Source organism: Fukomys damarensis, unplaced genomic scaffold, assembly GCF_012274545.1.
Source record: "Fukomys damarensis isolate Sample0158 unplaced genomic scaffold, DMR_v1.0_HiC HiC_scaffold_37, whole genome shotgun sequence".
Lineage (NCBI taxonomy): Eukaryota > Metazoa > Chordata > Mammalia > Rodentia > Bathyergidae > Fukomys > Fukomys damarensis.
The window spans coordinates 34627053-34637640 of record NW_022900949.1 but is presented as its reverse complement, the minus strand read 5'-3'; the positions used below and the strand labels follow the sequence as shown (position 1 = coordinate 34637640).

The 10588-nt window shown below is 46.5% G+C and overlaps 1 protein-coding gene across 1 annotated transcript; it reads left to right on the top strand.

Moving 5' to 3' along the window:
• The first annotated feature begins 2900 nt into the window (after window positions 1-2900).
• LOC104857728 (ATPase MORC2-like) lies at window positions 2901-6970 on the top strand. Its single transcript, XM_033759781.1, has one exon. The coding sequence runs from the start codon at window positions 3709-3711 to the stop codon at window positions 6757-6759; it is 3051 nt and encodes a 1016-aa protein (XP_033615672.1). The 5' UTR covers window positions 2901-3708; the 3' UTR covers window positions 6760-6970.
• The last annotated feature ends 3618 nt before the right edge of the window (window positions 6971-10588 follow it).

The window sequence follows — 10588 nt, the reverse complement described above, 5'->3', positions numbered from 1 at the left end:
GTACCAGAAATCAATACATCAGTCAGTCTCTCTGCGTAAATGTTTGTAGTGCATGACGCTCCCACTCCTTGTTGCTTCCACAGTGGGTCTGTGACCACGGCACATTTTAATTTCTCTTTTCATCCCCTTTCCCTCCCTCCCTCCCTTCCTTCTCTCTCCATCTCTTGATCCTCTTCTCCTTCCGGAAAGATCTACCTCCCCCCTTCCTATTACCTTTTATTTTGCTCTTTATTATTTTGCCAGTTCCTAAGTTCAAATCGTAACAGTTGCCTCCGATTAATGGGTTGCTGTCACCACCCTGTAATAGATTGTGCTAAAGTTCATTTCTTCACTCTGTTACAGTAACTAGTGGATGGCAACAATTAAATAGAAAACAACCTGCTGACTAATAACTAGCTTCAGTGTACTCTGGCCTCTGTTAAAAATACAGTACCTTGAACCACAATGACTGGTATAACATACATTATTATGCAGTAATTATTATTCAGTAATTACTGTATTTACCTCCTCCTGATCCTGTCTACCTGTTCCCCCTGCCTGAAGGGAAAATATTTCCTCATTAGGCCAGAGTTTAGCTGAACAAAGCTATAATGTAGTAGTGTCATGCACCCTAACTTTTTGGACACAATTCCTTGCTACAATTATTTCCAACATTCATTTGTTTTGTTTTGGTTTGAGACAGGGTCGCCCTATGGAGTTGAGACTGACCTGGAACTCACTATATAGCCCAGGCTGGTCTCAAACTCACAGAGATCCTCCTGCCTCAGCCTCCCAAGTGCTGAGATTACAGGCATGCAGCACCACGCCCAGCCTTCCAACGTTCATATTTTTAATAAAATTTTTAAATTTTATTTACATTGAAACCCATTAGATATTTTTCTCACTTTGGGAAGACCCTCAACATAAATCCAAGAAAAATGATAACTTGTATTTGACCATGAGTAAATAATCAGGTGAAATAAATTTTCTTCCCTGGCCTTCTCCTAATGGAGTCCCAAGAACCCACAAGGGTCACAGGATGCACTCAGAGGTCCCTAGGTCCTCCTTGAGGCTTTGCCACTTGAAAAATCAAGTAACAACAGATTCTGGTAAGGATGTGGGGGAAAAAGGAACACTTCTACACTGTTGGTGGGAGTGTGAACTGGTGCTATCAAAATCAGTATGAAGAGCCCCATGTGGTGGCGCACACCTGTAATTCCAGCACTCGGGAGGGAGGCTGAGGCAGGAGGATCACTGAGTTCGAGACGAGCCTGGGCTACATAGTGAGTTCCAGGTCAGCCTCAACTACACAGTGAGACCCTGTCTCCAAAAAAAGACCCCAAAATAAATAAAAAAATAATAATGTAATCATGTATTACAATGTGCACTAATAAAAATTAAACTTTTTTATCTTCTGTTTTGTAAAATCAGTCTTAGGCTCTGCTCTTCAGGCACCTTCCCCACTTGGGAAGGCTTTAAGGACTTTATATTATTTGGAAAAGTCTTGTAATAATGGTTCCACAAGCAAATGAACTCCTGGTCTATTAAAACCCATTTTCCTGGGATCAGGAATTTGGTTCAATGGTTCTACCACCTGCCTTGCAAGTGCAAGGGCCTGAGTTCGATCCCCAGTACAAAAAAAAACAAATCCCAATTCCTACTATTTGTACTTTTTTTTTTTTTTTTTTTTTTTTTGAGACAGGGTCTCACTATGTAGTTGAGACTGAACTGGAACTCACTGTGTAGCCCAGGCTGGTGGCAAACTTGCAGCAATCCTCCTGCCTCAGCCTCCCCAGTGCTGGGATTACAGGTGTGTGCTACCATGCCAGTCTCCTAGATAGAGATATTTAAAAAATCCTCATCTTGTATACCTAGATTGTACCAATAAACACAATAAAAATTTTAAAAAAATAAAAAATAAATATATATAAATACAAATTTATAAATGCAGAACTGCTGAATACACTTGCAATAAAAAGACTTAAGTCCTCAAGTGGGAGGGGTAGGGGAAAAGGAAGAAGGAAATGGAATTAATTTGAGAAAATGGAAACAATGTCTTTGTAGTTAGGGAAGGGTGGAGGGGTTGAAGGAGGGCAGGGGAATGGGGAAAAAATGAGAACCAAGACGGATTATGTAAAGGTACAAATTTCCAGTGATGCATGTCATTATATTGTATACCTTAAAGGTACCAATAAATTTTTAAAAAAATCCTCGTCACCATAAGCCTTCTTGGGGAGTACTATGTATAAATTAAGGCGAATATCTAAGTAAGCATTGTTTTGTTTTGAGACAGGGTCTCACTATATAGTTGAGGCTGACCTGGAACTCACTACGTAGCCCAGGCTGGTCTCAAACTCACAGTGATCCTCCTGCCTCAGCCTCCTGAGTGCTGGGATTACAGGCGTGGGCCACAACAACCTGGCTAAGTAAGCAATGTTTAGTTAGGAGAAACAGCAATATCAAGAGAAGAGAAGTTGGACTGAGAAGAAACCAGAGCTGAAGTCCCAATACTGTTACTGTTATCCGGTAGTTCCTTTAGAAATGGCTTGACAAACATATTCCAGGTTCTTATCTCAAATAAAGAATTGAACAAGAAAAGGCCGGGCATGGTGGCTCACGCCTGTAATCCCAGCACTCAGGAGGCTGAGGCAGGAGGATCACCTTGAGTCTGAGACCAGCCTGGGCTACATAGTGAGCTCAAGGCCAGCCTGAACTTCATAGTGTGACTCTGTCTCAAAAAAACCCAAAAAATAAAAAAAAAAAAAAAAAAAAAAAAAAAAACTTTCTTCTATCTTCCACGTATTCAAAAATGTTTAGGTAAACCGGAGAGGAAGCAGCAGAAATGTCCTTTCTGTCAGCTCCTGCACCGTGTGGCAGGGCAGAGGACTCACGTGGTCCCAGGAGCGCCTCAGCGGTTGGATTCCAGTCCCCTTCTCGGTGGGCACAAAGGCCACGAGCTCCTTGCAACGCCCACCTGAGCGGTTCACTCGCCTCGGCCTTGGAGCCAGAATTGGCTGAGGTGACTGCGCGGGAAGGATCCTCCGCGCTAAGGAGACTGGGGCCTGAACACCCACCGGGATTGTTCTGTTTGGAAGAAAAGAGCTATCAGTCAGGGCCAGGGATTTAGCTCAGTGGTTCCGGCACCTGACTCGCAAGCGCAAGGACCCGAGTCCCATACGAAAAAGAAAACAGTCCTCAGGCAGTGGACCTCTTACACGGAAGTGGTGGACCGGAAGTAGCGCCATAAAGCGCTTTGGCGACCTCTCGTCCTCTGTGTAGGACCTGGGTCAGGATCGTGCAGACACTGGTGGAGAAGATGTGGACTGGCTGTTAAATTTTATGACAAAAGTGGGTGCATTTCTGGATTGGCAAATTGTCGAGAAGAGGGCTGGAAAACGATAAATGGAGAAGAAATAACCATCAGTGAGCTCAGTAACTGTCCAAGACCACTCACTTTGGCCTCATTTTGTCTGAATTGAACTATCAAAAGGCCAGAAGGTCCTTAGACTGTAAGTTTGATGTGAAATAATTTCCAAATAGTACATCATGGAAAATCTTAAAATACTTAAAGAAGAAAGGAGTTGTAGTTTTGAACATCTCTGAATATATTTTGGATAAACCATAGGTAACTTGGTTCAACAGTTTCTAAGGAGCAGGAACTTAACTTTTATTGGACAGGGTCCTGAAAAACCTGTTCCACCCGGGAGAAGACGAGATCTCACCGCAGTCATGGCTTTCCCATATTACAGCAGTCTGACTCGAGCTCAGCTAACCTTTGAATACCTGCACACAAACTCAACCACTCACGAATTCTTATTTGGAGCTCTTGCTGAACTGGTTGATAATGCAAGAGATGCTGACGCCACTAGAATAGATATTTATGCAGAGAGGCGAGAGGACCTTCGAGGGGGATTTATGCTCTGCTTTTTGGATGACGGAGCAGGAATGAATCCCAGGGATACTGCTGGTGTTATCCAGTTGGGGAAGTCAGCCAAACGGACACCTGAGTCCACCCAGATTGGGCAGTATGGGAATGGGTTAAAATCTGGCTCGATGCGCATCGGGAAGGATTTTATCCTTTTCACCAAGAAAGAGGGTACCATGACCTGCCTCTTCCTGTCTCGCACTTTTCATGAGGAAGAGGGAATTGATGAAGTCATAGTTCCATTACCTACCTGGAATGCTCAGACCCGGGAAGCTCTCACAGAGAATATGGAGAAGTTTTCCATCGAGACAGAACTCATCTACAAGTATTCTCCCTTCCACACTGAGGAGGAAGTGATGAGCCAGTTCATGAAGATTCTTGGGGACAGTGGAACACTAGTGATCATCTTTAATCTTAAACTCATGGATAATGGAGAGCCTGAGATAGACATAATCTCAAATCCAAGAGATATCCAGATGGCAGAGCCTTCCCCAAAGGGCACGAAGCCAGAGCGCTGCTCCTTCAGAGCCTACTCGTCTGTCCTCTATATCGATCCCCGGATGAGGATCTTCATCCACGGGCACAAGGTGCAGACCAAGAGGCTCACCTGCTGTTTGTACAAGCCTAGGATGTACAAGTACACATCGAGCCGTTTCAAGACCCGGGCAGAGCAGGAGATGAAGAAAGCAGAACACGTAGCGTGGCTTGCTGAGGAGAAGGCCTGGGAGGCAGAGAGCAAAGCTCGTTCCTTACAAGTCAGAATAGGTGGTGCTATCACACGGGACTCCAAGGTGCTGTTACAGCAGGTCCAGAACACGGCCATCAACCTTCGCAGAGAAGCCGACATCAAGAGAAGGATCAAGGAAGCCAAGCAGCGAGCCCTTAAAGAACCTAAGGAACTGAATTTTGTTTTCGGGGTCAACATTGAACATCGGGACTTAGATGGCATGTTTATCTACAATTGTAGCCGCCTGATCAAGATGTATGAGAAAGTGGGCCCGCAGCTGGAAGGGGGCATGGCCTGTGGTGGGGTTGTCGGCGTTGTCGATGTGCCCCACCTGGTCCTTGAGCCTACACACAACAAGCAGGGTTTTGCTGATGCCAAGGAGTACCGGTTCCTGCTGAGGGCCATGGGGGAGCACCTGGCACAGTACTGGAAGGACACCGCCATCGCTCAGCATGGAATCATCAGATTTTGGGATGAGTTTGGCTACCTTTCTGCCAACTGGAACCAGCCCCCATCCAATGAGCTGCATTACAGACACAGGAGAGCTATGGAGATCCCAGTCACCATCCAGTGCGATGTGTGTCTCAAGTGGAGGACCCTCCCTGTCCAGCTGGATTCAGTGGGAAAAGATTACCCTGACACCTGGGTTTGCTCCATGAACCCTGATCCTGAGCACGACCGGTGTGAGGCTTTGGAGCAAGATCAGAAGCTTCCCCTGGGGACATACAAAAAGGACCCAAAGACATGGGAAGAGAAGCAAAAGCAACTGTCAGAGAATATTCGCCGGCAGCAGGAGAAGCTGGAGGCCCTTCAGAAAACCACTCCCATCCGCTGCCAAGCTCAGTTGAAGAAATTGCCCTTGGAGGTGACACTCAAACCTTCTTCCACGGAGGAACCCGGCTGGAGACGGAAGCGTCCTTTGTCACCACCTTTACCTGCTGTGATCAGGAATGCCCTGAGCAGACCGTCTTCCCTAGTAGCTCCCAGAACAGTCGCCCAACCCCGGAAGTCTCCGGCCATCAGCGGTCTCCCAAAGCTTCCTTCATCAGAGGCCTGGGTAGAGCCCAGTACCTCCAGGGTGCTCCAGTCACCCGAGGCACCCCAAAAACCTATGGTCACCCCAGTCAAGACTGCTCTGGTGCGGCCACTGTCATCATCTGTGCTGCCCAACTCCAAGAGCTCTTGGAAGGGCCCTGCACCCAAAGTCGTCAAGACTGCAGTGGTCAAGAAGTCAGAGCCACCTGATGAACTCTTCAGGGCTAACACTGATCGGCAGCAGAGTCTTCGGGTCTCTGAAGAGGCTGGGAGAGGGAAGAAGAGGCGCAAACGGAGCAAATTTGCTGTGAAGCAGGAAAAAAAGAAATCAAATGAGTTCTCAGACAGTGCTGCAAAAGAGGACCTAGCTGGTCTCAAAAGGGAGCGGGAAGACGCAGGGCTTGGCGTGGAAGCACCTGTGAACAGGGCGTGCCACCCAGGCCCTGTCAGAGCCACAGAGGTGGGTGAGAATGTGGCGTGCTGGGAGGTGGGGTCTGACCGCGTGCCCGCAGGTGCAACTCCAGAAATCCACTGGGGAGAGAAAAGTAGCGGTGATGTGCGGCCGATGAAACCGCCTTTTCCGGAACGTCAACCCCCCACCCCACAGCTGAAGGGTAAGGAAGGAGAAAAGGCTGTAGCGGCTCAGCAGGCCGTAACCAGCGCAGAGCCTTCTACCCCAGACAGCATCCTCATCAAGCCAGGCACTATTTCTGCGAGTACCAAGCGTGAAACTATTGATCGCCTGGCCCGGATTCTCCAGGATTGCTTACAGTATTTCTGGCCTCCAACTTTTCCCATGTCCAAGAATGAGCTGAGTACTATGAATGTAGACAAGCTGACAGCTTTTCCCCTGGAAGAGTACTTCAGCCATTATAAAGTGCACTTGCAGAACCTGTGCCGTTCCTACGAGAGCCACTGCAACTCACAGGCCAGGGCCTTTGAGGAAAGCCTGCGTGGCTCCGAGAGGAAGCTCCAGGAGGCACAGAAGAAGCTGCAGACACTGAGGGCCAACATCATGATATTCCTGAAAAAGAACAGAGACCTCTACACATGCCAGGAGCTGGAGGCCCACATCAAACACCTGGGGAACTGAGCGGCTAGGACCAAAGATCAACTCCCTTGCCCACCTGTTCCTTAACACAGTAGCTTCTGGATGCCATTTATGGGTTGATGGACTTGCGTTCCATTTGATTCGTAAGAGACATGTGCTTTTGGAGAGAAAGATACTTTGCGTCTTTGAATCTTCCTCCCTAAATTTATAAATATCTATTGCTTAAAAGAAAAAATAACAAGTAAAAGTGTCACAGAAGCTAAAGATAAATTTTAGTCTTTTTTCTTTCACTTTGCTTTTGTACAGTAGCAGAACAGATCATACATGAAGATATAATTTTAAGCCATGCGTGGTGGTGCACGCCTGTAATCCCAACACTTGGGAGACTGAGGCAGGAGGATCAATGCAAGTTCAAGGCCAGCCTGAGCTACTTGGTGAGCTCAGGGCCAGCCTGAACTACAAAAGGAGACACTGCCCCCCCCAAAAATATATAATTATAAGTTTAAATTTGTAGCTCAAAGGTTCACAAAACAGTACATTTACAAAAAAGAGAAAATTTAATATATTCTCTTCCCATGTAGATCATGCCAAGACCTGAAATAAAAGTTACCTGTAAAGTAGAAAATGAAGGCCAGGTGTAGTGATACATGCCTATAGTCCCAGAACTCGGGAGGATTGGGGCAGGAGGATCCCTGCAAGTTTGAGGCCAGCCTAAGCTACATAGTGAGAACCTGTCTCAAACAAACAACCCTATAATACCACAAACTATGAATTTAAAAACAATAGCTGTTCAGCCTCACAGTCTGGAGGCTGGAAGATCCAAAAGCACAGCGCTGGCATCTGGCAAGGGCCTTCTTGTAGTATTGCCAGGGCCAGAAGGGCACATGAGCATTCAGGGGAGAGAGCAAGACCAGGACCACTGACTTCTGCACAACAGTGCCCCAGGGACAGTGCTCGCCCCTTCAAAAGGGTTCTGATCCATTCGACCACTTCTGAGGCTCGCTCATCCATTGTGTGTCTCAGTGCTGACCCAATGGCAATGGCATATCAACGTGAATTTCAGGCTGAACACGCAAACCATAGCACCATATGAAAATCAGATAAGGGCTGGGAATTTAGCTCAGTGGTTCCACCACCTGCCTCGCAAGCGGAAGGACCCCGGTACCCCCTCAAAAAAAATCAGGTAAGATATTCCAGTTTTTTGCTTCATAAAAGCCACTCTGAAGTGCAGTGACTTAAACGCCAATAGTTTATTTCTCATAGTTCTGTGGGTGAACTGAACTAAGCCGGGTGGTCTGTTCCATCTGTCACATCTGAAGCCATTCAAGGCTGTAGTCAGCTGGCCGGCCCATGATTGAATCCTACAGACTTTTAAGAGGAGAGGGCACGTGTGAAGCCCTGGGTTCAGCCCCAGTATCACAGTTAGGGACAGAGGGAGGGAAGGCAGGGGAGAAACATAACAGGTAACTGAGCACACACGTTCCCTAGCACTTGCCATGTATTGTCCTGCCATACCTTGGGACTCTCTTTGCCAGCAGTAAAACCATCACCAGAGTCAGCCCCTAGAACTTGTACCTCCCATGCCATCAGCCAGAAGGAACCTCTTTCCTTTATAAAGTATCCAGCCTCAAGTATTTTATTACAGTAATGAAAACAGGTACAGAATCACTTATGATGCATTTTAGTGGGGAAAAGAATCCAGAAGTCCAGCCTAGTTTCAAAGGGAGGAAAAATGTACTTTAGGAGGAATAGCATATGTGTATAGGACAGGAAGAATTATATACATTTTCTCTTTGTCTCCTTAATCAGCTCCCAAAGAGTCTGTCCTTATTTTCATTTGCTCCTCCTCCACTTGCACATCAGTGGACTAAACTTGATCTACCCACTGAAGCAATTAGGTTTCTTTGCTTCATGTTTTTCTTTTGCATTTTGCATTTTCTACTATTTGCTAGTATTTCTCTTAATTATATCTATACAGTTGTCCAATCCAAATGCGAATAACTTTCCCACAGCTTTGTGAAGATAGTGATTTATTTTCGAATAAATGTAAAATCGCCAGGAACCTCTCAGTTGTGTTCACAGTGGCTGCAGCCATTTCTCCCTGGCACCAACCCCACCACCAACTCATCAAATCCCAGGCAAGTGGCTATGCAGTAGACAGGAAGTTTTCTATGCCATGGCTTAGGCCAGGCAGACTGCCTCCAAATCAAATAGTTGCAGAAGAAACCTTTGCGTTACAGGCCTGGTGCTATGGCCTCCTAGCTATCCGACACTGTCAGAACTCCTTTTTGCAAACGCTCCCTCTAGTGTCTGGTATAAGAAATTGGGTAGGGCTTTAACACCGACCTTTGAGATTCCACCGTGCAGCTCTTGGGGCTTTGCAGCGTTCCTGTGGCCTTTGTCCTAGCGTCCTTGAGTCCTTACGCGAAGGGCTACAACCTAATTTTTGTACACAAGCAACCTGAAAACATACTTTAGGAATATGACCTCATAACAAACAGCTGAGGGCCAGGGATTTAACTCAGCGGTTCTGCTGCCTGCCTCACAAGTGCAAGGACCTGAGTTCAATTCCTGGTATAAAAAAACAAAACAACAACAACAAAAAAAACAAAAACTGAAGACAGTTGTCACTGGCTAGCTGGGTCCTGACTTTCAGTGGTAGTGGAAATTAAAACTAATGTATGAATTTACAGGAAAAAGGTTGAACTAGAAAGTAAGAGAAAATGGTAAGGGACTTTAGCTTGAGGGGCTGACAAAGGTCAGGCGGGCCCTTAAGGGAAGAGAGTAAGGAAAATTGGGAAGGGCTCCAGCCTGAGCAGCTGGAGGGGACAAACTCTAATAAAGGAGATGAAAGCGGCCTCCTGTAGGACTCCGGTGATTGCTATCGCTTGCAGCCCTGGCTTCCTGGCTGTACAGGGAGGCTCCTGGCTTGAGGAGCGGTTCCATTCCTTGAAGCAACTGCTGATGGCGCTGTGGTGGTTTCTGTCTTCTGGGGCTCTGCTTTTCCTGGAATCCAGATGATCACAGGTTGAGGATGGCCGGGCAAAGGGTGTAGCTGGCTGTCCCTGAAAATCCTTATCTTCCCGTCCTCAGTCTGGGAGGGGGAGGAGATTATGTAATTCCAGGCAAATCAACCTTGTCTGCCCAGCATTAGACAGAGCTTCCCTAAATTATGAACATGTCTATATGCAGAGCCGAGAAGGGATCTGACCCAAGGTAACAAAGGAAGCAAAAGAAGCCTAGAGATACAGGGGGAAGAGATGTAACTCCCAGACCTGCTACCTTTCAGAAACTCGAGTTTGTGTTCTCTAAAATGGAAGACTGAATTCTAGGAACAACGGAGGTTATAATAGTAGGAAAAATTGATTGAGAGAAAGAAAGCTTCTGTCTAAGAGACAGAAAAGGGATTGGAAAGTGGGCTGCCGGCTCACCAGACTTCTCAGTGGTGTTTTATGTGACAAAGCCATGAGGTGAGGTGGGTTCAAGGGACAAAACTGCAGTCAACTGGGCCGGGGATTTAGCCCAGTGGTGCCCATGCCTGCCTTGCAAGCACAAGGTCCTGAGTTTGATCCCCGGTACCAAAAAAAAGAAAAAAGAAAAATCAAGGCAACAAAACTGTAGTCAACTAGTAAGATTACAAGTACAGTTGCTTAGGTAACACTGATCCAATGAGAAATCACAAGGTGGACAAAACAATGAGATTATGACAAGTATAATTGCTTAGGTAATGTTGATTAAATGGGCATCCAATGGGAAAACAAGTCCCGTAGCAAGCATACAAGGACTGAGCAGACTTGTGCTGGCAAGGGGTGGGCCAGGGATCTTTCTTAGAAGATCTTGGTCCCTCACCCAGGTGACTGGTAACGATTTA

Coding starts and splice junctions, on each gene's coding strand:
- LOC104857728 (XM_033759781.1), top strand. CDS start 3,709: ATGGCTTTCCCATATTACAGCAGTCTGACTCGAGCTCAGCTAACCTTT.